Consider the following 27,980-nt stretch of genomic DNA (forward strand, 5'->3'; position numbering starts at 1 on the left):
CAATGAGTAGCACTTTCCTGGTGGTCCAGTGGTAAATAATCTACCTGCCAATGCATAGGACCCAGGTATGATCCCTGGTCTGAGAGGATGCCACATGCCTCGGAGCAACTAAGCCCATGTGACACAAGTACTGAGCCTGTGCTCTAAAGCCTGTTCTCTGCAACAACAGTAACTCCAGTAATAAGCCTGCACACAAGTAACTAGAAAGTCACTTCTGATTGCTGCAACTAGAGAAATCCCACGTACAGAAAAAAAAAAAAAAAGGCTCAGTACAGCCAAAAAACCAAAGGGACACTGAGTCTTCTGGACTGACCAAAAGAAGCCTCAAAATGCCAGTCTCCAACCATACCCCAGCCAAGTTTATGTGGAGAATTCATAGTCTGATTGCTGTAAAAAGAGAATGAAGCCAGCAAATGAAGACTTAGCATAGGCAAAAATGAATTTTAAAGAGAGAAAAAAACTTTTAATGAGAAATACATACTTCTTTATAAAACTTTCTGTTCCATGCTTAGGATGACAAAGCTTCAAATACTTATATGAGAAAAAGTTGTTTACATCAGAATATATAATACTTAAGCGAATACTTTAATGTAATGGAATGTCAAATTACTATATGATCACTTGATGGTAATTAGGCAACTTACTTCTTGTTGAAAAATCGTAATATACTTTCTCTCATTTCTTTGTTTTCTGTTTCTGAAAGATATGTCAGTTTTGGACAACAAAGCACATTGTAAAATATACAGTCTTAAGAAGAGACTAGAATTTTTTTCACCAAAATTATCAACTTGGCACTATTTGTAAAGGTTTCTATGTGTATTATCTGACTGAACTCAAGTCCTAAAGGAACTGTCTTTCTTTACATTTACAGGGCACCTACTATGTACCCTATCATCGTCTACGTGCATTTTAATGTTACAAAAGTCTCAGAATAACCCACTGACTTACGTATTTATTAGTGTAAAGCAGGAAAGAAATGTAAACTAAACATTAAAACTGGGTCATAACATGTGGATAGAAAAGCAACGCTAAGGAAAACCTATTAAAAAAAAAAAAACAACAAGAAATAGGATGGCAGAACTTAAGAGATTAGCACTGAAACATATATATTACCATATGCAAAAGAGCCAGTGGGAGTTTGATGTCCGAGTGCTCTCGGACAATCTGGAGGGATACGGTCAGGAGAGAGGTGGGTTCAGGCGGGTGGGCACATATGTACGCCTATGGCCTATTCATGTTGATGTACACCAAAAACCATCACAATCTTGTAAAAAAAGAAAAAAAATTAACGGATGGTGAGTTAGGATGAACAGATAATCAAAGCTTTCCCACACCTAACACATGTGTGTAGTTTTCCTACAGTTTGAATTTTCTGAGGGTCAAAAACTTGATATATTTTACTGCTTTCTCTACATGTGTAAGCTTTCCCTGCAGAATGGATTCTCAGATGATCTGCAATGTCATTTCTTGTGACTGAAGGGTTTGCCACATAAATAACATTTACATGGTTTCTCTTATGTATGAACTGCCTAATGGGCAGTTAATGCTGAACATGCACTAGAAACTCTGACACATTCATTTCACTTGTATGTTTTCTATACACTATGAATTCTCTGATGAATTATAAGGCCTGGCCACTTGACCTAAAGGCTTTGTCACACTCACGACATTTACACTAAAATGTTTCTCACAACTGTCAGATTTCTAATGCTTCTCTCTAGTATGAATTCTCCAACGGTTTCTAAGTTCATCATTTCAAGTAACGCACCGGTCATATACATCATATTTATATGGTTTCTCTCCTGTCTCAACTGCCTGATGATGAGTTATGGATGACTCTGCCTAAATGGTTTGTCACAATTTTTATATTCGTAAGCTTCTCTCCAGTATGAATTCTCTGATGAACTGCAAGGTTTGCATTCACACTGAAAGCCCTGCCACATACACCTCACTTATATGGTTTCTCTCCAGTATGAACTCTCTGATGAACAGCAAGGCTTGAACTTACAGTGAAAGCCTTGGCACATATACCATAATTACATGGTTACTCTCTAGTATGAACTCTCCGATGAACAGCAAGGGTTCCGTTACGACTAAACGCCTTGCCACACGCATCACATTTGTATGGTTTCTCTCCAGTATGAACTCTCCGATGAACAGCAAGGTTTCCAGTATGACTAAACGCCTTGCCACACACATCACATTTATATGGTTTCTCTCCAGTATGAACTCTCCGATGAACAGTAAGGTTGGCAGTATGACTAAATACCTTGTCACATACATTGCATTTGTATGGCTTCTCTCCAGTATGAATTCTCTGATGAAGTTCAAGTCTGGTAGTGTGATTAAAGGCCTTGCCACATACATCACATTTATATGGTTTGTCTTTAGTATGAATTCTCTGATGAACTGCAAGGCCTGCAGCTTGATAAATGCCTTGCCATACACATCACATTTATACGGTTTCTCTCTAGTATGAACTCTCCGATGAACAGCAAGGTTTGAGCTTACTCTGAAAGTCTTACCACATATATTGCATTTATAGGGTTTCTCTCCAGTATGAACTCTCTGATGAACAGCAAGGCTTGAACTTACAGTGAAAGCCTTGGCACATATACCATAATTACATGGTTACTGTCTAGTATGAACTCTCCGATGAACAGCAAGGTTTCCATTACGACTAAACGCCTTGCCACACACATCACATTTGTATGGTTTCTCTCCAGTATGAACTCTCCGGTGAACAGCAAGGTTTCCAGTATGACTAAACGCCTTGCCACACACATCACATTTATATGGTTTTTCTCCAGTATGAACAATCCGATGAACAGTAAGGTTTGAACTTACTCTGAAAGCCTTGCCACATACATCACATTTATATGGTTTCTCTCCAGTATGAACTCTCCGATGAACAGTAAGGTTGGCAGTATGACTAAATACCTTGTCACATACATTGCATTTGTATGGCTTCTCTCCAGTATGAATTCTCTGATGAAGTTCAAGTCTTGTAGTGTGATTAAAGGCCTTGCCACATACATCACATTTATATGGTTTGTCTCCAGTATGAATTCTCTGATGAACTGCAAGGCCTGCAGCTTGACTAAAGGCCTTGCCACACACATCACATTTATATGGTTTCTCTCCAGTATGAACTCTCCGATGAACAGCAAGGTTTGAGCTTACTCTGAAAGCCTTGCCACATGTATCGCATTTATATGGTTTCTCTCCAGTATGAACTCTCCGATGAACAGCAAGGTTTCCAGTACGACTAAACGCCTTGCCACACACATCACATTTATAAGATTTCTCTCCAGTATGAATTTTCCAATGAAGGCCAAGTTTTGCATTCTGATTAAAAGCCTTGCCACATACATCACATTTATATGGCTTCTCTCCAGTATGAACTCTCCGATGAACAGCAAGGGTTCCAGCATGACTAAATGCCTTGCCACACACATCACATTTATACGGTTTCTCTCCAGTATGAATTCTCTGATGACGTCCAAGTTTTGCAGTCTGATTAAAGGCCTTGCCACATACATCACATTTATATGGTTTCTCTCCAGAATGAATTAGCCGATGAACTGAAAGATTTGCAGTTTGACTAAAGGCTCTGCCACATATATCGCATTTATATGGTTTCTCTCCCGAATGGAATCTCTGATGAACTGCAAGCTTTGCAGCTTCATTAAAGGCCATGCCACATATTTCACATTTATATGGTTTCACTCCAGTATGAATTCGCCGATGAACACTGAGGTTTGCAGTATGACTAAACGCCCTGTCACATACGTTGCATTTGTATGGCTTCTCTCCCGTATGAGTTCTCTGATGAACTGTAAGTTGTGAGTTTTGAGTAAAGCATCGGCCACATACATCACATTTATATGGTTTCTCTCCAGTATGAAGTCTCCGATGAACAGTAAGGTTTGCAGTATGACTAAATGCCTTGCCACATACATTGCATTTGTATGGCTTCTCTCCAGTATGAATTCTCTGATGAACTGCCAGGTTTGCAGTTTGACTAAAGGCCTTGCCACATACATCACATTTATATGGTTTCTCTCTCATATGATATCTCCAATGAATTACAAATTTTGCAGCTTGCTTAAAGACCTTGCCACACACATCACATTTATGTGGTTTCTCTCCAGTATGAATTCTCCAATGAACTGCAAGTTTTCTAGTTTGATTAAAAGCCTTGCCACACACATCACATTTATATGGTTTTCCTCCTGTATGGATTCTTTGATGTCTAATGAGTTCTGAGTCCTGAAGAAAGGTTATGTCACACTCATTACATCTGTAAGGTCTTTTCTTTTGTGTTTCATGGTCTGGTAACAGTTCTGAAGGATGCATAACAGCATTCTCATCTTTATGAGAAAAGCCTTTGCAGACATTACGAGTTCTCTGAGATGATAAACCTGAGGCGCTGACATTTGTCACAACTTGACTACATTCAAAAATTATCCCTTCAGATTGCATCATCTGCAATTCATCCTGAAAGCTTGATCCGTGCCTTTCAAAAGGTCCATTTTCTGCATCACTTCTACTATGATGATCTCTTCCATCAGTGAGGTTTTTGGTATGGGATGTAGACAATCCTTTGTCATTTCTTTCATCATCTGTCCGCAGACAATCAAAGTCATCCATATTTTCCTGGATCTTCCTGAGGTGAAAATCTTTGCTTTCAAGGCTTTCAGCTCTTCCAAACATCACTCTTTGAAAAATTTCCCCTTTCCCACTGTCTGCTTTTGCCTGTAATTTCTTGATCATATCTATATGAGACATATCTACAAGACATAGAGAACCACAGACATTCTATTAGTTACAATTCATAAATAAATTATTTCTTGTCAAACACATGACTTTTATACCAAAAGTCATATTCATCCTGAACAGAATTATGAACCTTCGCAAAGATGATCTTCAAACTATAGAACACTAAAGGAATAGAACTCTTTAAAAGAGAATGATCATATGTAATTCAATTAATTTTAGGGTAGTGTAGTTTCAAACACAATCAGAAAACATTCATTTTATGCAAACTCATGTCAGTTCCCAAAGAAAACATATTTTCCCATCATGACCTCAAAACTCATCCTACTTTGTACTAAGCACACTGCTGTCTCATAATTGAGGAGAAACTAATGGTATATTGTACACACTCTATGCATATTTATATATATTTAAATGGTAAAGAACATACAGGACTAGAGAGGTGACTCAGTGGTAAACAAGCTGCCTGCCAATGCAGAAGACACGGTACAGGGGGATACAATCCCTGGGTCGGAAAGATCCCCGGAACAGGAAATCCCAACCAAGTGCACTCATCTTGCCTTAAAAAAATTCCATGGATAGGAAAGCTTGGTAACCTACAGTCCATGAGATCACAAAGAGTCAGGACTGAGCAACTGAGCAAACAAGCATGAAACAGGCAATACGTTGTAATGGTAAACAATGCAAAAGAAACATTCTCATGAATAATGTAAAAAATAAATTGCAGTTAGTAACTGTTCAACAAATAATGCATTGAGAAAATGAAGAATTCTGTAAACAATATATATATATATATATATATATTTTTTTTTTTTTTTTGCTTCTGAGAACTTGGTTCCCTGACCATGGATTAAATCCAGGCTAGCTGCAGTGAAACTACTGAATCCTATCCACTGGACTCTCAGGGAATTCCCTAAAATAATTTAAAAAATAAAAAAATTAACACTTTTCCAAAGACCTCTTAGAAATCTATCAGTAGATAGACATATAGGCATCTTATGACATTAACAAGTGGTTCATGTCAATTATATTCTAAGTGAAAAATTCTCTACTTACACAATAATCATTCAGTACATCAACTCCCTATCTACACAGTAACCTAAACTCACCCAGTTCATTGGCTCCAAGATATATGAGAAGGAACAAGCTTTGGGGTTTCCCTTGTGGCTCAGAGGTAATGAATCCGCCTGCTAGTGCAGGGCACACAGGTTTGATCCCTGATCCGGGAAACTCCCACATGCCTGACAACAACTAAGCCTGTAGGCCACACATGATGATTCTGCACTGTAGAGCTGAGGAGTCACAACTACTGAGCAAACACAGAGACCACGCATTGCAACAAGAGAACCCACTAGAATGACAAGTTCATGAACTGTAACTACAGGGTAGCCCTTGCCCACTGCAAGTTAAGAAAATCCCGTGAAGCAACAACAAAGACCTGAAGCAACAAAGCCAAAAACAAATAAATTTCATTTTATTTTTTGTTTTTTTTTTTGTTTTTTTTTTTTAGTGCCACCTAACAGCACTAATTACCACAGGAGGGGGACAAGGGGAAGTAAATCCCTTTGAAATACATCATCACATGCTACCCAAAGTCAAGCAACGAAATTGACAGGAGTCAAATGACAGATTGTTGCAGAACATATAAAGACCTTGCCTTTTGGGATCTCTTTTCTTGGAGTCCACTTTCCATGAAACTTCTCTTTTTAAAAAACAAAAACAAAATCACTTTGTTCATTTAGAAACAGCCATCTGTAAGTCAGAAGTACTTTCCATTTTCCTTAATAAAATGTAATTTTCAGGTAGCAGTTGGATGGGCTGCAGGTTGGACATCTACAATCAGCTACCCTCCTCTTTGCATGCCCTGAGATAAGAGATAGGTGGACTCACGTTGAGGAACTTACAGCCAACAAAAACAGGTAAACAGCTGGTTTGTCTCTTAATTCAAGGGAATAATCATAGCAAGGACAAAGAAAGGAAAACACCCTGTCTGATACAGGAGACAATACAGAAGTGCAGAAAGGCGCCTTGGAGTTAAAAGTCAGAGGTCAGTCCAAGCCATAATGAGTTTTGCTCCTCTGAGAAGCCTTTACGTCAAGATCCAGGGTGTGCCTGTGTACCCAAGGGGAGGGTCCTGAGACAAATTAACCATGGGGGACAAAGCAAAGTGATTGGCCCACATTTCTCATACCTTTCTTACTAAAAACACACGTCTTACTTTCCTTAAGCAACCATGAGCTATCAGATATTTTAGCATTTTGTAGACTGGTGAACATAAATACCAGTGATAATGTCTAAGAATATTTGCTTTCTTATAGAGAATGCCTCAGGGTGCCACCAAACGTATTCATTAATAGTCCAAAATCTCTTTAGTTTGTCTGTAAGAGGAAATAAGTTTTCAGTAATCTGTGTTTCAGAATCTTATTTTATTTGGAAATGACCTATTCAATGAACTTTCATTACTTAGTTTAGCACAACCCTAGGAGTTCAGGTTGAAGAAGGCAATGGCACCCCACTCCAGTACTCTTGCCTGGAAAATCCCATGGACGGAGGAGTCTGGTAGGCTGCAGTCCATGAGGTCGCTAGGACTTGGACACAACTGAGTGACTTCACTTTGACTTTTCACTTTCATGCACTGGAGAAGGAAATGGTACCCACTCCAGTATTCTTGCCTGGAGAATCCCAGGGACGGGGGAGCCTGGTGGGCTGCCGTCTGTGGGATCACACAGAGTTGGACACGACTGAAGTGACTTAGCAGCAGCAGCAGGAGTTCAGGTTATTCAAACTTGGAGAGACTATTTTAGACAGACATTTCTAAAGTATAATCATTCTTTTTTTTTTTAGTATAATCATTCTTTTTTTTTTTAGTATAATCATTCTTAACAGAGTTTATTTAAAAGCTCCAATTGCATTTGCATTCTTTCCTTAAAAATTTCCTCACTCAAGTTACTTTAACTGTTGACAAACTTGCTTAACATTAAACCTAGGTACAATAAAAGTATTAGACAATGTTGAAGACACAAGACATATCTTTATTAGATTAGCAAACAAACGTTAATACTAGATATTTAATATTGAATATTTCCCAATTCATGTGAACCTGAAATTCATTTAGGTTAATTTCTGTTGTAATTGTTTGATTTGAAAGTGCTTACTTTAAAAAAAAACAAACAATTGAATTAGAGCTCATTTACAAATTAACCTCAGCAATATTATTCAAACACAAAGACACACGTTGAGACAAACATAAATGCAGATCGACAGGCATGAGAGCTCTCATACTTTCCTACTTGAGATTTAAAATCTCTTTCACCTTTTTCTTCCCACCCCCTGCCCTGTGGTTTAAAATTCTAATTTGCCCAAGACTGAAATCTCTGGAAAAATGGGTTACGTACTTCAAGGACATGGCATAGGTTGCATGCTATGCAAGTTCGCATCAGTCCTGTCCAAACCCCTGCAACCCCATGGACTCTAGCCCACCAGGCTCCTCTGTCCATGATGGGACTCTCTAGGCAAGAATACTGGAGTGGGCTGCCATGCACTCCTCAGGGGATCTTCCCTACCCAGGGATCAAATCCACGTCTCCTGTGTCTCCCCCAGGGGCTGGCAGGTTCTTTACCACTAGAGTCATCTGGGAAGCTCTGGCAAAGGTTAACTTTCAGCTTTTTTTTCGGAAGGTCTTTATAACAAGCTTGCTGTTTTTAATTCCGTATGTAAAAAGAACTGGTTTTGCACTTTCAAAAGAAAAAAAAAAATCATCTTAACCAGTTTTCTCCAGAGTCTAAACAACATCATGGCCATCCTGTATCAAACAACTTATCTTTCCTTTCTATAGTCACAGCTTTATGGCTACAATACAGATTGAACAGTACTCAAATTGACTGTGATAACAGGGACAGAAGGACTGATAAAAATCTTGGAACGTCTCTCCAGGATGATGGGGGTCTTTGATCAGAAGAATCTAAAGAGGTTAACAAACTTGCTAGAGTGGGGGAACCTGAGCTCCCCCTCCCCGCTCAGAGACTGGGGCCGTTAGAAGGGGACCAGCTGATGGAGAGGGAGACAGAGGGGTTGGGAGGGGTGTAAGGCCACAACAGGACAAAGAATGGAGAGAGAAAGGGCAGTATGGGGACACAATTGGAGCTGGCTAAAGAGAGTAGACTTAAAAAGTGAAGATTTGATCAGCGAAATATAATATGACATTGTAATATGGATAATCATCCTCACAAATCACACAGTTCTTTTTGCAGTTCTAAGTTACCTTTATTTACCTCACGGTAGGCAGAGAGAATTGGAGAAGGCAATGGCAACCCACTCCACAGTTCCTGCCTGGAGAATCCCAGGGACGGGGGAGCCTGGTGGGCTGCCGTCTATGGGTTCGCACAGAGTCGGACACGACTGAAGCGACTTAGCAGCAGCAGGCAGAGAGAAGGATCCAGGAGCCAACTTGGATGGTGCTAAGCCTGGGGCTTGGTTGGCAAGGGCCCCTGCAAAGACTGAACAATCTCAAGATTTGTCCTCTATCTTATCTATGGTGCTGCAAGACTTGCACTCACAGGAGACAGTCAGGACATTCACACTCAAGGCAGTTTCCACGCAGGTTAGAAGCAAGGTCAGAGGAATGCATTGCTTTGTCTTGAAGCCTAAATAAGACTATTTATTTAATTTCCCTAACACCCTGGTGGCTCCATGGTAAGAATCTGCTTAGTAATGCAGGCGACATGGGTTTGATTCTTGTTCTGGGAAGATCTCAGATGTCACGGAGACTAAGTTGATGAGCCACAGATACTGAGCTTGTGTGGTAAAACTACTCAAGCCTGTGTGCCTAGGGCCTGGGCTTCACAACAAAAGAAGCCACCACAATGAGAAACCAGCTTCCCGCTCTAGAGAGTAGCCCGGTCTCGTCTCAAACAGACAAAAGACCACATAGCAAAAAAGACCCAGTACAGGCCAAAAATATATATATATCTTGCCTTCATTTCTGTCGGTGCTATAGTACCACTCAAGGGTGCTGTACATTTCACATGTCAAAGAACAGAGCTGTAAGTTAGGGAGAAGAAAAATCTCCTGTGAGAGTTCACAAACATTAAACATCTGTTTTCTCACAGAACTCTCCCACTTAGAGAGTTTCCCAAACACCATGAATGGTGTGGTTTCCTCCCTGTGCTTGTGACAGCTGCCCTGGGATCACACTGTGGATACTTTCCCACTCATCTGGATGTTTGCTATTAGCAACTCATTCTCCACAATCCAGCGGTCTTCTTCCTTGTGCCACAAGAATGGAGATAACATTCAGATCAGAAACAGAACTTCCTACTCAGAAGTAATGCCATATACTGTGGCTTCTTCTCTCTCTCTTTTTTAAGTAAATGTATCTCTTATTTTTCATACATTGGTGTATTCATTTCTTTTGGCTCGGGTGAGTGTTCATTGCTGCTTGGTCTTTTCTCCAAGTTCAGCAAGTAGGGGCTACGCTCCAGTCGCACTGCTCGTGATCCACTTGCTGTGGCTTCTCCTGGGTGCACGGGCTTCAGTAGTTGTCCCATGTGGGCTCAGCAGTTGCAGCTTCTAGGCTCTAGAGTGCTGGCTCGTAGTTGAGGCACACAGGCATAGCTGCTCTGTGACATGTGGGATCTTCCCAGACCAAGGATCCAACCTGTCTCTCCTGCATTGGCAGGTATAGAATGCAGCTCTTTTGTCAGCCAGAAACAGGCAACTGGGTATTTCAAAAGTTTGAAATCAGCTTTATAAACACTCAAGCTGCAGAGAAACTCCTTGTGCATCACACAGTGGGCAGGTCACCTGAAGGAAAGTCAAGTTTAAACTCCTGATGCTAATCAGCAAGCTTTACATGTGTGAGTCAGAAAGGTCAAGAAAAACAGGAGATCTCAAAAGGTAAAGAGGGAACATGCAGAGGAACCCCAGGGCAGATCCCCACTTCAGAGGGAAGTGATCCTCACCCACAGACAGTAGGTTGCTGAGGGTCTCCACCATCACATCCTGGTACAAGGTCCTCTGGGCAGGGTCCAGGCATTCCCACTCCTCAGGAGTGAAATCTAGGAACACATCCTTGAAGGTCAACTGTGCCTGAAATGAAAACACATTTCACCAAAGGGCCCTGAGGAAGATTCTTAGTTTCACACAAAATGAGAAGAGGTGAGAGGGGTAAAGCTCAATTCAGATGAAGTAATACTCTGATAGATACTTTAAAAGCTGCTTGAAGCAAACTGTTGGTCTGCAATCTAATTTATAATTTCCTCTTTTTCCTAAGATTACGATATCCTGCAATCAACATGAATTTGTCATGTATGTGGACAATACATGAGAAATACAGAAATTAAAACCAATACTGGGTTGTCTATGCAGAAGTGTTACATTCAACACACTGAATGGCATTCACTATCTAGATGAGTTACAGCAAGACTGGTGTCTTCAGACATGACAAAGTCCACAGTGACTTTGTTTATTTTTTAATTAATTAATTAATTTTACTTTGGCTTCCCTGGTGGATCAGATAGTAAAGCGTCTGTCTTCAATGCAGGAGACCCAGGTTTGATCCCTGGGTTGGGAAAGTCCGCTGGAGAAGGAAATGGCAGCCCACTCCAGTATTCTTGCCTGGAAAATCCCATGGACGGCGGAGCATGCTTGGCTACCGTCCGTGGGGTCGCAAAGAGTCGGACACGACTGAGTGGCATTCACTATCTAGATGACTTACAGCAAGGCTGGTGTCTTCAGAGATGACAAAGTCCACAGTGATTTTATTTTTTAATTAATTTTACTTTACAATATTGTATTGGTTTTGCCATACACTGACTTGAATCCACCATGAGCGTATATGTGTTCCCCATTCTGAACCCCCCTCCCTCCCAATCCCATCCCTCTGGGTCATCTCAGTGCACCACCCCTGAGCACCCTGTATCATGGATCAAACCTGGACTGGTGATCTGTCTCAACATATGATATTTTACATTTCAATGCCATTCTCCCATATCATCCTGTCCTCACTCTCTCCCACAGAGTCCAGAAGACTGTTCAATACATCTGTGTCTCTTCTGCTGTCTCACATACAGGGTTAGCGTCACCTTCTTCCTAAATTCCATATATATATGTTAGTATACTGTTTTGGTGTTTTTCTTTCTGGCTTCCTTCACTCTGTATAATAGGCTCCAGTTTCATCCACATCATTAGAACTGATTCAAAAGTATTCTTTTTAATGGATGAGCAATAATCCATTGTGTTAACGTACCACAGCTTTCTCATCCATTCATCTGCTGATGGATATCTAGGTTGCTTCCATGTCCTGGCTATTATAAATAGTGCTGCAGTGAACATGAAAACACACTGACTTTTAAAGAACACACATTGTAATGATGATGACATCATCACACTGATGACAGGTGTTTCAGCAATTCCTACACACTAAGCATTATCTTAAAGACTTTACACAGATGAATTTGTCATCAATAGAACAGCATGTTAGAGAAAGATCTGTGTCCACCTTCAGTTCAGTTCAGTTCAGTCGTGTCCGACTCTTTGCGACCCCATGAATCGCAGCACGCCAGGCCTCCCTATCCATCACCAACTCCCGGAGTTCACTCAGACTCATGTCCATAGAGTCAGTGATGCCATCCAGCCATCTCATCCTCTGTTGTCCCCTTCTCCTCCTGCCCGCAATCCTTCCCAGCTTCAGAGTCTTTTCTAATGAGTCAACTCTTCACATGAGGTGGACAAAATACTGGACTTTCAGCTTTAGAATCATTCCTTCCAAACAAATCCCAGGGCTGATCTCCTTTAGAATGGACAGGTTGGATCTCCTTGCAGTCCCAAGGGACTCTCAAGAGTCATCTCCAACACCACAGTTCAAAAGCATCAATTCTTCGGCGCTCAGCTTTCTTCACAGTTCAACTCTCACATCCATACATGACCACTGGAAAAACCATAGCCTTGACTAGACGGACCTTTGTTGGCAAAGTAATGTCTCTGCTTTTCAACATGCTATCTAGGTTGGTCGTAACTTTTCTTCCAAGGAGTAAGCGTCTTTTAATTTCATGGCTGCAGTCACCCTGGGGAGTAAATTCTGTCACTCTAACAAATCGCTCAGATCCAACCGTTAAGAAATGAGCCAAAAGCACCTGAGCTCAGGTGGTTGGGAGTGACAACTGAACCTAAAGAATCAACCAGTTAACTAACAGAGAAGCAGAGAGTTTCCTGATAATACCTGAAACAAGTTCAAGGCAGCTGAAATACAATAGAACAGCATAAATGGTCACGATACAGGGTCACACCCTCTCCCATCGCAACCCACACAATGTCAATAATCTTACTACAATTTACATCATTCATGTGATGATGCAGAAAAAACTTAACACCATGAAATACACTTAAGATACAACGGAAACTGCTACAAAGCATACACCATTATTTATGAGAGGATGTTTCTGTAATAAAACCACAGAGTTACATATCCATGCATTTATGCATGCGTGTGTAAACACACAATTGATTGAAATAAGAAGAGTTGTCTTTATTTTTTTCTTTCATTCTATCAAAATTCATTCAGCGTCAGGTTTGTGCCTCAAACTTGAAATATAGCAGTGAACATGATGGAGCTTACAGTCTAGCAGCCAATTTCATCATCTAGCAGCCAGCCAGCCGATTTCATCCACAATTTTAACGTTACTACTGAAACAAGTCTTCTGATATAGGCCTGGTGCTAAAACAAGATTAAACAGAAAGTCTAAGCTACACTGAAAAATCAGACAAGGTCTCTGTGAGGAAGAAACACTTAGGATTGGCAAGGTGGGAAACAGAAGAGTGTTGCAAGCAGAAAGAACAGCCTGAGTGCCAGCTCTGAGGCAGGAAGATATTCACTGAACAGAAAGTCAGCCAGTATGACTGGGACATGGGGAATGTACTTGGGGTGATGCCAGGCAGAGGCTAATCTATGTAAGATCTATGGATTTTGGAATTTATTTCAAAAGCTACTGAAGTCACTGAAGAACCCGCAGGTGGAAAGCTAGACACTTAAGATTTGTTTTTCAGAGCTCAATCTGCTGTGTGTGGAAGTGGTTGTTTACCTGCTTACTCATGCCAGACTCTTTGCAACCCCACTGACGGCAGCCCACCAGCTCCTCTATCCATGGAATTCTCCAGGCAAGAATACTGGAGTGGGTTCCCATTCTTTTCTTTATTTTACTTCTTCATTCAGTAACTCTGTCAAAATTCTATTTCTTTTTCAAAGCTTATTTTGCTTATGTTGGGTGGTCATTGCTGTGAGTCGGCTTTCTTGAGTTACAGCTGCAGTGCACGGGCTTCAGATTGCAGTGGCTTCTCTTGTTTTGGAGCACAGGCTCTAGAGAGTGCGCGCTTCCGTAGTAATGGGTTCTGGGCTCTAGGGTACAGGTTCAGTCATTGTGGCCCATGGGCTTAGTTGCTCTGAGGCATCTTCCCGGATGTAGGATGGAACCCACGCACCCTACATTGGCAGGCGTATTGTTAGCCACTGTACCACCAGGGAATTCAGCAACATTATCTTATTCTAGTTCAAAAACAATAAAAAGTAATACAAGCAGAAAATAGCATACAGAAGATTTCTTCTAATCTTTATAAAATACCTGTATTTTAAAATATGTGGCCCTCCCTACGGTATGTGGTAAAGAATCCACTGGACAATGCAAGGGATGTGGGTTTTTGCCTGGTCTGAGATCCCACATGCTGAGACGTAACTAAGACGATGAGTCTCAATTCCTGAGCCAGAGCTGTACAGCCCAGGAGGTCAAACTACTGAAGCCGGCGCGCTCTAGAGCCTGGGCTGCAAGACAAGAGAAGCGACTGCAATGAGAAGCATGTGCACTGCAACCAGAGAGTGGCCACCACTTGCCAGAACTAGGGAAAAGACACTGAAGCACTGAAGATACAGTACAGGAAACAAATAAATTTTTAAAATAATAATGTGATTTTTATCATTAATTTTAGGTATGTACTGATTAACAAACTCCAAACTTTATTATTTTGTTCCACTAAGAAAATACTGAATCAAGATTAGTGAAGTTGGAGGAGTCCCTCATGGCCCAGTGGTTAAGATCCCTCACTTCCAATGCAGGGTTTCACGTTCGATCCCTACTCAGTGAACTAAGACCTTGGAAGCTGCATCATGTGGTCAAAAAAGAAAGAAAAAAAAAATTAGTAAGCCTGATTTCACAGTTTAAATTAGATGGTGTAACAAAACACTCCCTAGCCCTAGTATCTATTTCTGAACGTTCCATTCCATTCCCAAACACTTAAGTTTTCAAGGAGGTGCTCATTTTGGTTTTAAATATACTATAAAAAGTCAGAACTTATTTCCCCTCAGTGGCCTCTTTGGCAGATTTTACCATGTACTGTACATGTTAATACCTGAGGTCCACCTACAGCTTCTTTACCCTGATTGACAGAGAGCAGACACCACATCCACATGGGCCTGAAGCAACCCATGCTGCCCAACAGCATGAGACCCCATCTCCAACCCATGGGTGAGAAGCCCTACCCTGGACGGTGCCCAAGGGAACCTCCTCACAGGGGCCAGGTCACCGGTTCATGTGGAGACAGGATCTAAGGGGAGACGCCAGGCCCTGAGGGAAGGCCCTGGGTGAGTGTGCATGTACTGGAGTCAGACAGGATACTTCAGAGTCAGACACAATTAGCGAGTCCAGAGAAGGGCACTTCAGGAAGGCAGTGTGAGAATCCACTGAGAATATGACCTTACCGGAGAAAGAGCCATGCCTGACTCCTGTTCTTTCCTCTTCTGGGCTCCTTCATCCATGAGTCTTCACAGTTCTATCATGAAAGTAGAAAAGATGCTGTCTAATGCTTAGGGTCAACACATCTCCTTCCTGAGCCGCAACCACACACACAGGGAAGCCCTCACCATGAGGAAGAGACAGTCCCCTGTGGCCACTGTCTCAGGAGGGACTCAGGACGGTCAACTCCCACAGAGAGACCAACATGGGACTTTCCCACACTTTCCCTCGGATCACACTCCCCTCCTGGTGAGGCCTCATGCACGCAGAAGCAGGGGGCACCTCCGCTCACCCCACAATGCCCTGCAGGTCACACAGCAGGCCCTGGTCCAGCCCCACTCACAGCAGAGTGCCCTCCCCTCCCCCAGGGCCCTGTCTCAGTCTCCGAAGTGGAGGCTAAGAGCCCTGGTGCTCAATGCAGGATCCAGATCGGAATCATCCGTGGCCTGTGCACATTCTTGGGGCCCCACACGAGATCCTGAGGAGCATGTCTGTGGGGGAGGGGTACAAGACACGCCCAGGCAAAATGCCTCATGATCTCATGTGAAGCCTGGGTTGAGCACTAGTGAAGGATTAAGCCCAGGCCACCTTCCAGTTTTACTGAGTCTAACGAGAAGGGTTTTGTGTACATATATCATAAACCATGTGATCATGTGACATGTGTACACTGTGGAATATTTATCAGAATCCACGAACCAACACATCCATCACCTCCAAATGCCCATGTTCTGTGTGTCGTAAAAACACTGACAACGTACTCTCCTGACAAATTCCCAGCATGCAGTAACAGAATAGGATAACAACAGTAAGCGTGCTGCACACACATCCCCAGGACGCACTCATTTTACAACTCAAAGTCTGTACCTTTCAACCAACATCTCCCCAACCTCCCCACCTCCCAGCCCCAGATTACCACCATCCCACTGTCGGGTACCAGTGAGTTTCACATTTTTACATTCTACAGATAAGCGAGCACAGAGAATATCAGTCTTACCCTGTCTGTCCTAATTCAGTTAGCATAACATTCTCTACACTCACCCAAGCTGTCCCAAGTGACAAAAATCTCCATCTACACGGGAAAGGATAAGAAACACTTCCTCAGGGATCAATGCAAAGAAATAGAGGAAAACAATAGAATGGCAAAGCAAGACCTCTCTTCAAGAAAATTAGAGGTACCAAGGGAACACTTTATGCAAAGATGGGCACAATAAAGGATGGAAACAGTATGGACCTAACAGAAGCAGAAGATATTAAGAAGACGTGGCAAGAATACACAGAAGAACTCTACAAAAAAGATCTTTATGACCCAGATAACCAAGATGGTGTGATCACTTACCCAGAGCAAGACATCCTGGAATGCAACATCAAGTCAGGCTAAGGAGCATCACTATGAATAAAGCTAGCAGAGGTGATGGAATTCCACGTGAGCTATTTCAAATCCTAAAAGATGATGCTGTGGAAGTCCTGCAATCAATTCAACAGCAAACCTGCAATACTTAGCAGTGGCCACAGGACTGGGAAAGGTCAGTTTTCATTCCAATCCCAAAGAAAGGCAATGCCAAAGAATGTTCAAATTACTGCACAATTGCACTCAGTTCAAATGCTAGCAAAGTAATGCTAAAAGTTCTCCAAGCCAGGCTTCAACAGTATGTGAACTGTGAACTTCCAGATGCTCAAGCTGGATTTAGAAAAGGCAGAGGAACCAGAGATCAAATTGCCAACATCCACTGCATCACCAAAAAAGTAAGAGAGTTCCACAAAACATCTACTTCTGCTTCACTGAATACGCCAAACCCTTTGACTATGTGGATCATAACAAACTGTGGAAAAATCTTAAAGAGATGGGAATACCAGACCACCTGACCTGCCTCCTGAGAAATCTGTCTGCAGGTCAAGAGGCAACAGTTAGAACTGGACATGGACTAACAGACTGGTTCCAAATTGGGAAAGGAGTTCATCAAGGCTGTATACTATTACCCTGCTTACTTAACGTACATGCAGAGCCCATCATGCGCAATGCTGGGGTGGATGAAGCACAAGATGGAATCAAGATTGCCAGGAGAAATACCAATAACCTAAGATATGCAGATGACACCACCCTTATGGCAGAAAGTGAAGAAGAACTAAAGAGCATCTTGATGAAAGTGAGAGAGTGAGAAAGTTGGCTTAAAACTCAACATTCAGAAAATTAACATCATGGCATCCAATCCCATCACTTCATGGCAAATAGCTGGGGAAACAGTGGAAAAAGCGTCAGACTTTATTTTGGGGGGCTCCAAGATCACTGCATATGATGACTGCACCAATGAAATTAAAAGACACTTGCTCCTTGGAAGAAAAGCTATGTGTATGACCAACCTAGACAGCATATTAAAAACCAGAGACATTACTTTACTAACAAAGGTCCATCTACTCAAAGCTATGGTTTTTCCAGTAGTCATCTATGGATGTGAGAGTTGGAGTATAAGGAAAGCTGAGTGCCGAAGAACTGATGGTTTTGCACTCTGGTGTTGGAGAAGACTCTTGAGAGTCCCTTGGACAGCAAGGAAATCCAACCAGTCAATCCTAAAGGAAATCATTCCTGACTATTCATTAGAATTATTGATGGCGAAGCTGAAACTCCAATACTTTGGCCATCTGATGCAAAGAACCAAGTCACTGACAAAAACCCTGATGCTGGGAAAGACTGAAGTGGGAGAAGGGGATGACAGAGGATGAGATGGTTGGATGCCATCACTGATGCAGTGGACATAAATTTGAGTAAGTTCTGGGAGATGGTGATGGACAGGGAAGCCTGGCGTGCTGCAGTCCATGAGCTGGCCAAGAGGCAGCCATGGCTGAGCAACTGAACTGGACTGACTATTTCGTTACAAATATGTGTGTATATGTGCTTGGGTAACCAGTGAGGGCTTCCCTGGGAGCTCAGAAGGTAAAGAATCTGCCAGCAAGGCATAAGGGACAGATTTGATCCCTTGGCTGGAAGGATCCCCTGGAGAAGGGAATGGCAACCCACTCCAGTATTCTTGCCTAGAGAATTCCATGGACAGAGGAGCCTGGCAGGGTACAGTCCCTGGGGTCACAAAGAGTGTGACATGACTAAGTGACTAACACTTGTATGTTTTCAACCTGGATCCTGGGGCTCTGTAATCAACAGAAATAGTTATGAGACCAGAGGGGAATTTCAAGAAAGGCTTTATTGGGACTCTTGCTGCAGTAAGGAGAGACAGAAAAAGAAGTGTGTGCCCCTGCTCCTCCCAAAAAGGGGGCTGAGCTGATCCCTTTGGTTATGGCTGGAAGGAAGCTGAGGTGATCTGCCCCACCTCAGGCTCCCCGGAGGTGCTGTGAGCAGCGATCACAGGAAGTGACCTGCTTTTGCTTCTGGAGCCTCAGAAATCAAGCTTGGTCTGTGGTCCTTTTACTTATTGTTCAGAATTGCTGTCCGCTCATGAATGTGGGTATAGTTTCTTTATTCAATTACACTTTCTTTGAGGCCTGATACCCGAGAAGAGGTTCGTCCAGGTGCAAGAACTGCAGTAAAAGGTCCCAGGACCCAGCCTGTCTCATACACACATCACGGTTTCATCATCCACTCGGCTGAGAACAGACATTCAGGTTCTTTCTACAACACATGGCTGTTGTGAATCATACAGTATGGGTTACGGGAGTGCAGGTTACTCCTTCAAAATACTGATTTTTGCACAGGATTTCCCTGGTGGTCCAGTGGTGAAGAACCTGCCTAGCTCTGTGGGCAATGTGGGTTCAATCACTGGTGGGGGAACTAAGATCCCACAGGCAGCAGAGCGACTAAGCCCGAGCACCACACTAGAAAGTCGGTGCACCGAAACCAAAGATCCTGCAGGACGCAGGTGAAGCCAAATACATCAACAGTTTTTAAAATTTTGCTTTTCTTAGCTATATGATTAGAAGTGAGACTGCACGATCCTATGCATGTTCTATTCTTAATCTTTGGGTAACTCTGTACTGTTTTCCATGTACCATTTACATTGCCTTCAGCCGTTTACAACCATTAACTGTACTGTGCATGGACATGGCAGACGCCCGATTTCTGTAAAGACGATGAGAAAACAGAAGAGGAATCCACTGCGCTGGCAGCAACAAGTAGCAGATGAGTCATCTCTAGAATAAGCCTCTGTACTACAGGTTGCTGTGGAGCTGATAATCCTCAGATTCTAAGAACAAGCCTTCACTGCATCATGTGAAACTTCTGCCATCAAAGCTGAGGCCCAACCATTACCTTTGAGGCTGAAAGAAACTTCCAAACCTGCATCTGGGCCAACACACTCCCCAGAGACCTACTAATAATACACCCATCCTGCTATGCAATCCCCAGAAGGTTCCAAGCCTTAACAACTCCTGTGTTAATGATGGAATAATACACATGAAGACACCCAAACACCAACCAGACTCAAGACATCGTATCAGTCACAGTGACCCCAGCAGCCCCAAACTGTCATCACCAAGATCTAATAATACAAGACAGATGTGTAGGCTGATGCACACGCCCCAGTGCCACTTCAACATCTTCCAAGGAATACGCCAACTTCTCTTTTTTTACCTTCCATCTCAAATCTTCTTCATTAGTAACTCAAACTAACAGAAAAATTATAGGTAATCCACAAAGTGATCTCCCGAATTTTAACGACCGTTATTCTATGGGTCTGATTCTTGCCCTCCCTAAAGACACCAGAAAATCCACTGTGTGGAGGGGGTGCTGTGGGGCACTCCTGGATCCTGTCCCCCGTCTCTGGGACCACTGTGCCCATCCTCCTGCACTCAGACCTCCCTGTGGACTAAGCTTAGGCCTTGATTCTAACACACTGCAGGGTAACAGTCCTCAACCCACTTCCTTCCTTCATCCACAGGTGTGATCATGTGTTTCCCAACGAAACCCAGTCATGCAAACCTCAGTCACAGCATCTGTGTCCCAGGGAAACTGAGCTAAGACACTATGGCATGCCCACCATTCCATGCAGCCCACAATTGGCCATGAGCCCACATCCAGGTCTTCCAGGTAGAACTGAGCCCACCTTTGTCAACAGTTCCACACAACCTGAGATCCCAGAAGTATGAATGTCTCTCTCTCTCACACACACACACAAACACACACACACCCCCATTCACTGGGTTCATCCAGAGGCCTACTCTTGCTGCCACAGCCCCCCTGGAGACTCTGACAAGCTCCCCTTCACTTTCCCCCAGTTTTCTACCCCTTCATGCATGGTTGAACAAGAGGGATAAACAGCAGAGACCAAGGGCATGAGCATCGCAACAGAGGTGCGCACAGGCTGCAAATCCAAGGACACTCGGCCCTCAGTACAGAGACCAAGGAGCCGGCCCTCCTGGGAAAGCCTGCCAGCAGCTTGGGACATCAGAAAACTTTACAGGCCCTTCAGATCTGGGTGGATTCAGCTCAGTGAAGAACTAACACAGACAGAGAGACCCCAGTCTCACTGACCCCTGTTCTCCCCAGTGAGAGCTAACTGGAAGATGTCCCTGATCTTTAAGGAGGTGGGGACTCTCTCATATCCCCTTGGATTCCAAATCTGGCCACTCTAACCACAGTAAACTCAGCATCCCCTGATCTGAGCTAATAAACTGCTGGAAGGCCGAACTGCTGTCTAAGATGGCAACCGGTCCCTGGGTGGACAGAGCTTAGAAGACCTGGGGGCTGCAGTGAGCAGTGACACAGCAGACTAAAACATGGGGACACCTCAAGATACTAGATCTATCGGGCTCATCAGGACTCCCCATATCTTTTTGCTTTCCAGTGTTTAAGTGTCCACATGGGGTAAGGATCAATTAGAGTTGAAATGTTCAGAACAGATACAGGAACCATCATCACCTACCTTGCCCCCTCTGTCTCCCCTGAGAGTTCTTCAGCCCAACCCACATTCCCAGTCCTCACTCCCAGAGTGAGATGCTGTGAGCACCCAGGGAGGAAGAGGAACACGGTGCATCCTTCAATGAAGGGAAAAGAGGAAAGACTCCAAACAGTCAAAGGACGAGGGCATTTCTGATGAAGGTGATTAATATAGAGGCAGGAAGCCTGGTTAATGTGACAGAGAATATGAGGAGATGGGGAGACCACTCGCTGGCCTAGACCTGAAGGAAGAGAAAGAGCAAGGGCCATGGTGATTAATGACAAATCGCAGGCATAGAAACTAAGATCCCAGACAGAGAAGGTTTTGGTGCCTATGAACAAGGACCATGTGAATGTGACCAGGACAGACTGATCATGAGAACGGGGTCACCTCCCAGGATGAGGCTGGAGACACTGGCAGCGACCTGAGGGTGACAAAGGGCTCCGGAGACACCTGAGGAGTCAGGATGCTGCCCTGAGGACACGGGGAAGCCAGTGGAGGTGGGAGGCCTCCCTGCAGATTGACCCTTATTCATAGAAGACATCTGCTGATAATCTATCTCACTCTAAGCATATGTTCCCGCCTCCATCCTACTGTTGTCCTTTTTCATTTTGCAAAACTGGGACCCATTTCAAATTCTAGTAACAACTGGGCCCTCCTTCCAAGAAGAACTGCCACACACAGTCACACACCCAATTTGGCCAGTCATTTCAGAGGTCACTGGTGCTCAGATTCTGGACCCGAGGGAAACATCATCAGATCATCTCATTGCTCACTAGTTACCAGATCACATAACAGAGAGGAAAATGGAATATAGACTAACTGCTTAAATTAGGTCGTCACTCTTAATATAAAAGATCACTGGCATTCTTCCTAAGTACTCATCAAAACAGTCTACATCTATTTACTAGTTACCAAACAAAAAATGCTTTGAAAATATAACATCAAGAAGAAACAGCAAATGGGACTCAAATAAACATGAAACAAACCTAAAGTGAATCAGCTTGTTAAAAATTTTTCCACTGAAGAATTATGGTGCCAAGTGAAAAAAAAAAAAATGAGAATATAGCATACTTAGAAAACAATGACATGAATTAACTACAGGAGGGCAACAAATCTTATTTCAGAAGCGAATAATTCTTTACAAGAAGGTCAGTATTGAATGACCTAATCTATACCAAGCTACAAAAAGAATTAAATGTAAAGAAAGCAGAAAGCAAAAAGGAAAATGATTACAAAGAACATATTTAACGTTCCTGGAAAAGGCACCATGTAGTAAGAGAGTCAGTCAGTTCTGCACATGGATGTTATCTTTTAATACAAATAATTTTAAAATGCACAAGCCTTACAGACAGAATTTTTGCAGTTCTCACCTGTATAATGTAAAGAAACAAGTTTTAAATTTATTAGATCCTAAAGCCAAAAATCAATGTGGTGGTTTTGTCACTAAGTCCTGTCAGACTCTTGCGATCCCATGGACTGTAGCCAGCCAGGCTCTTCTGTCCATGGGATTCTCCAGGCAACAATACTGGAGTGGGTTGCCATTTCCTTCTCCAGAGGATCTTCCCCACCCAGAAATTGAACTCGGGTCTCCTGCATTGCAGGCAGATTCTTTACCGACTGAACTATGAGGTAAGTCAAAAATCAATGCATCACGACTTCATAATCCTTATCCAACCAATTCAGCACTCTCCTGGATCCAGTCCCCTCCCCCACCTGCACACTACTTGTTTCCAATTCATTTAGTTCATCTGCTTCCCTAACTTCTTTCTCCGTCTCCCTTTCTCTTCCCCTCTGCTCTCCAGCTGTGCCTGTCTACTCTTTACTTCTTCCCTGACTCCCATCCAGCCTCTCTCTGCCATCTGTTCCCTGCAAAATTTTTCTAATCCAACCTCCTTGATGATCCTAAATCTCCATGAATTTCTGCCCTTCTTCCTCCATCTCCGCCCTCCCTTCCTCCCAACACTCTGGCACCCCCAAGTGGCTATGCTTCCTTTCACCTTGCTTGCTTTCTCAGCTCCTCCAGTTACTGGATCTGAGTGAAAGTCCCTCAGTCCTGTCTGACTCTTTGCGACCCCGTAGCTGTAGTCCATGGAATTCTCCAGGTCAGAATACTGGAGTGGGCAGCTGTTCCCTACTTCAGGGGATCTTCCCAACCCGGGGATCTTCCCAACCCAGGGATCGAACCCAGGTCTCCCGCATTGCCAGCGGATTCCTTACTAACTGAGCCACAACAGAAGCCCAATCACTAGGAGTCCCCTTTCTCTCCCAGCAGGCTATTGTTCTGTAAGCCAAGGTTCCAACTCTTGTATCTCCTTTGCGGGCTCTCTTTGTGAACCGCCTCTCCACTGTCACCCTCTTTGGGTCCCCTGATTTACAGCCCCTCTACTTGAAGGCTATGGAAGGGGTCGGCAGAGGATCAGATAGTTAGATAGCATCCCTGGACTCAATGAACATGAATTTCAGGAAACTCTGAGAGATACAGGGGTCGCAAAGACTCGGATTGAACACCACCTTCCTATTTTGCTCGTCTTTAACTCTCCAGAGAGCCTGCTTTTCTCTAAACTTCTCTCCTTACCTACTGGCAACCTGCAAGTCTTCCTCTCTTTAATGTTGCCAGCTCTTCGCAAGTTCCTCACCAATTCTCTTGTCATCGATTCTTCCTCGGGCTTTTCAGTTTTCTATTTCTCTCCAAGTCGATGTCTTTGCTTCTCATGACACCACACCACATCACACCCCACCCCACCGCACCCCACCCCCACTATTTACGGGAATGGAGGCTGAATAAGAAGCCCTCCTCCTACAAGGGCCAAATTTGGGATGCAAGAACCACGAGGGTCAAGTGGCTGGCCCAGGTCACCCACCCCAACACAGGGTCAGGGGAAAGGTCATTATGAAGACAGGCCGAGGAGATATGGGCGCTGGGAGGGAGTGGGTCTAGCAATCGGTGCGCTGCGCAGAATTCCAGGACCTGGGCGAGGACGTGGCCTCCAGGGGCCGAGACGGAGAGGCTGAGGACCGACCGCGGAGCGTAAATGCCCACCTCATGGAAGAGAATTTTATGCGGTGCAGGAAGTGCAGAGGGGACCGGTTTTAAGACGCAAGCAGGTGCGAAACGCAGCGTTTCCGAGTTCCAAAAGCAAGAACCGGCTGCAGTGCGGTTTTAACCAAAAGGGAGATACACCTTCGCCGCTCACGGAGACGTCTGAATTTGCTGGGGTTGGTAGCTCGGGCGCGGGGATTTAGAGTCAGAAGAGACACTCAGACCCGGGATACCGAAGGAGGCCGAATGAGAGTGGCATGTGTGACTAAGAAAGAGAGAAACTCACGCCGCGCTGCTGAGACAGCTGCACCGCCGGCTCTCCGCTTCCGGATGTGGAAAGCTGCGCGGGCCGGGAGTGAAACGGCGGGGGCGGCCTGGGGAAGCGGCCTAAAGGGAGACAAGCTGTCACGGTGCGGGTCACGGAAGGCAGCCGGTCTGCCCCGCACCTTGGGAAAGTGAAATGGACGGGGCCTCGGGGCGCAAGGGGCAGGGCGGTACAATTCAATAGTGTAATCTCGGAGGAAGCTGACTGCAGGAAGTTAAAAGACTTCTGCTTCCTAGAAGGGAAGTTAAAAAGCAACAGCATCACATTGACAACAAAGGTCCCTATACTCAAAATAATGTAAAGTTAGTTGTTCAGTCGTGACCGGTTCTTTGCGACTCCATTGAGTCGGACGACTCTGTCTGCCAGGCTCCTCTGTCCCGGGAATTCTCCAGGCAAGAATCCTGGAAGTGAACTCGCTCAGTCATGTCCGACTCTTTGCGACCCCACGGACGGTAGCCTACCGGGCTTCTCCGTCCATGGGGAATTACAGGCAAGAACACTAGAGTGGGTTGCCATTTCCTTCTCCAGGGCAATTTCCCGACCCAGGGATCGAACCCGGGTCTCCCGCATTGCGGGCAGACGCTTTAGCGTCTGAGCCACAAGGGAAGCAAGAATACTGGAGTGGGTGGCTATTTCCTTCTCCAGGGGATCTTCCTCACCCACCGATCAAACCATGTCTCCTGCAATGCAGGCACATTCTTTACTATCTGAGCCACCAGGGAAGCCCATATATAACGTTAAGTGCGATGGAAATAGTTGAGATGAGTGGCAAATTCAAGCTGTGCTTTCTGGAATATCATGGAATTTTTTTCCCAAATATTTTCCAAAGGGTCGACTGTATTTTCTTCTCTCCAAATATCAAATTGCTAGCAATGGCAACCCACTCCAGTGAGAATCCTAGGGATGGTGGAGCCTGGTGGGCTGCCGTCTATGGGGTTTCACAGAGTTGGACATGACTGAAGCGACTTAGCAGCAGCAGCAGCAAATATTTAATATCATATACAGTTTCGAATTAAATTCACGGGTTTTTTTGTTTGATTTTGCTTTAACCTGTCACCTGAAGTGAAAATGAAGTCGCTCAGTCGTGTCCCACTCTTTTCGACCCCATGGACTGTAGCCTATCAGGCTCCTCCATCCATGGGATTTTCCAGGCAAGAGTGCTGGAGTGGATTGCCATTTCCTTCTCCAGAGGATCTTCCCGATCCAGGAATCGAAGCCGGGTCCTCCGCCTTGCGGGCAGACGCTTTACCGTCTGAGGCACCAGGGAAGCCCCGAACATACTGCCACTGAGTCTTTGGATGTGGTATCTAGCCAAGAACAGCTGCATATGGTAACCCTCTGTATGAGAGGTGTAAATAGGAAAGGAGACATTTTTCTGGACTATTTTTAAAACATGATAAATGGCGTTATGAACATTATTCACGATTTAAATATTATATATACATTGCAGGTCGTCTCCATTTCAACAATTATATAAGGGGAACAGTAGAAAATAAAAATTTTATCATGTTCTTATGCAGTGCTTAAGCAACTGAATGTTTTATCTGAAGAGCCTATGATATAAAAATTAGAATCAAAGTTCTGCTTTTTGAATGCTGGTCCATAAAGAAGGCTGAACATAGACGAATTCATTCTTTTGGATTGTGGTGCTGGAGCAGATTCTTGTACAGCAAGACGAGTCCCTTAAGACCATCAGTCTGTTGGGGCTGCTTTGAGGAGGGCAGGAGGAACTCCATCTTGAGGCCTGTCAGCCATCTTAAGACAGCAGGTGAACTGGGCCTCGACTTTGCCCAAGAATGAGGAAACTATCTTTAAAGTAAAACCAGGTCTCCTTGGAGACCTCCCTCCCCACAGATAGCAAAGATTGGAGTTAAGGTCAGGCTGCCCAGGTTAGATTAACAATGAAGATATCCCCCATGAAGTATAATAACTGTTCCCCGTTAACCTTAATCGTTAGTTCTCCCTACAGCTACACGTCGTAAAACTAAATCATATACATCAAAAAAAGTTGCGAACATGTAAACAGTCACTTAGTGAGGGTATAAAACCGAGTCTCTCGAAAATGTCAGGGTCCTTGTTCAGAACCGATTCCCCTTGGACCTGCTACAGTAATAAACTGTACTCCGCTGTCTTGAGTGTCCTCCGAGGTGTGCTTTGAGACACTGGATTCGCATTTTTCCAAAACAAATCCTAAAGGAAATCAACCCTGAATATTCACTGGAAGGACTGAGCTTAAGCTCGAATTCTTTGGTTAACTGATGTGAAGAGCCAACTCACTGGAAAAGACCCTGATGCTGGGAAAGATGGAAGGCAGGCAGAAAAGAGGATGAGATGGTTGGATGTCACCACCGACTGGATACACAGGAGTTTGAGCAAGTTTCGGAGACGGTGAAGAGCAGGGAACCCTGCCTGCTGGCATAGCGTTGCCAAGAGTCCGACAGGACTGAGCGATGTAACAAAGACCGACTCCACTATTCTTGCCTGGGAAATCCCATGGACGCAGGAGCCTGGCGGGCTACAGACCCTGGGGATCTCAAAGAGCTCTGACTGAGCACTGCGACCATTTTATATTTCTCTTTGATTCTAATGCTCATACAAGTAACCAGCATCCCTGAAACTAATCTCCTAAAATGAAGCGTCTTTGCAGTCAATTTACTACCATGCTCATATAACTCAAAAAAGCACAGTAATCCTCTTCCCTACCACTCGAGAAAGAACTTCAGCTCCAGCACCAGTCCCAAAGCTGAAATTCTAAACTAGTTCCCGAACACGGGATTTGATCCTTATCAAATTATCAAGTGCCACATCATAATTAAAATGACTTTTTCCTTATAAAATACTACGTATTTCGTGCACTGTATGTGTTACCTCAGGATTTTACTTCGAAAGGAAATCAGAACCTGGGCCTCTCACAACGACTGAATTTATTTGGGCTGGAGGAAGCGGTCGGGGAATAGCGAGGTGCGAAGTGACTGGAGATCACGGATAGGGAGGAGAGGGGACCCCACAGGCGCAGCTTAACAACAACAACAAAAACAAACAAAACAAGTACCTCCCGTTTCCAATGGTCGGCCGCACCTACCAAGTCTCCGCTTCGGGAATTGGCTGTAGAATCGCTTGCGTCAAGGCAGAGACTGGAGACTCCTCGGCCATTGGTACCAGAAGAATGCCTC

At 43.9% G+C, this 27,980-nt stretch overlaps 1 protein-coding gene across 3 annotated transcripts; it reads right to left on the reverse strand.

The window, feature by feature from the left end:
* Positions 1-439: 439 nt before the first annotated feature.
* On the reverse strand, positions 440-27,980 carry LOC132657703 (zinc finger protein 665-like). 3 transcript variants are annotated; one of them, XM_060398166.1, is made up of 4 exons: positions 27,860-27,980; positions 15,524-15,594; positions 10,740-10,866; positions 440-4,793 (listed from the first exon to the last, which is right to left on the reverse strand). In XM_060398166.1, exons 2-4 carry the CDS (start codon positions 15,578-15,580, stop codon positions 2,632-2,634), a joined length of 2,346 nt encoding a protein of 781 aa, XP_060254149.1. In that variant the 5' UTR covers positions 15,581-15,594; positions 27,860-27,980; the 3' UTR covers positions 440-2,631. The 3 variants fall into 3 exon arrangements, with proteins under 3 accessions (XP_060254149.1, XP_060254148.1, XP_060254150.1); XM_060398165.1 differs by lacking the exon at positions 27,860-27,980 and adding an exon at positions 24,769-24,817; XM_060398167.1 differs by lacking the exon at positions 15,524-15,594.

Source organism: Ovis aries, chromosome 14 (assembly GCF_016772045.2).
Source record: "Ovis aries strain OAR_USU_Benz2616 breed Rambouillet chromosome 14, ARS-UI_Ramb_v3.0, whole genome shotgun sequence".
Taxonomy (NCBI): Eukaryota; Metazoa; Chordata; class Mammalia; order Artiodactyla; family Bovidae; genus Ovis; species Ovis aries.

Excerpts from the sequence above, each read along its gene's own strand:
- LOC132657703 (XM_060398166.1), bottom strand. The coding sequence starts at position 15,580 with ATGGATGAAGGAGCCCAGAAGAGGAAAGAACAGGAGTCAGGCATGGCT. Across the intron at positions 10,867-15,523 it reads CAGGCATGGCTCTTTCTCCG|GCACAGTTGACCTTCAAGGA; the intron begins GTAAGGTCATAT and ends TTTTCATTTCAG. Across the intron at positions 4,794-10,739 it reads CAGCAACCTACTGTCTGTGG|ATATGTCTCATATAGATATG; the intron begins GTGAGGATCACT and ends TATGTCTTGTAG.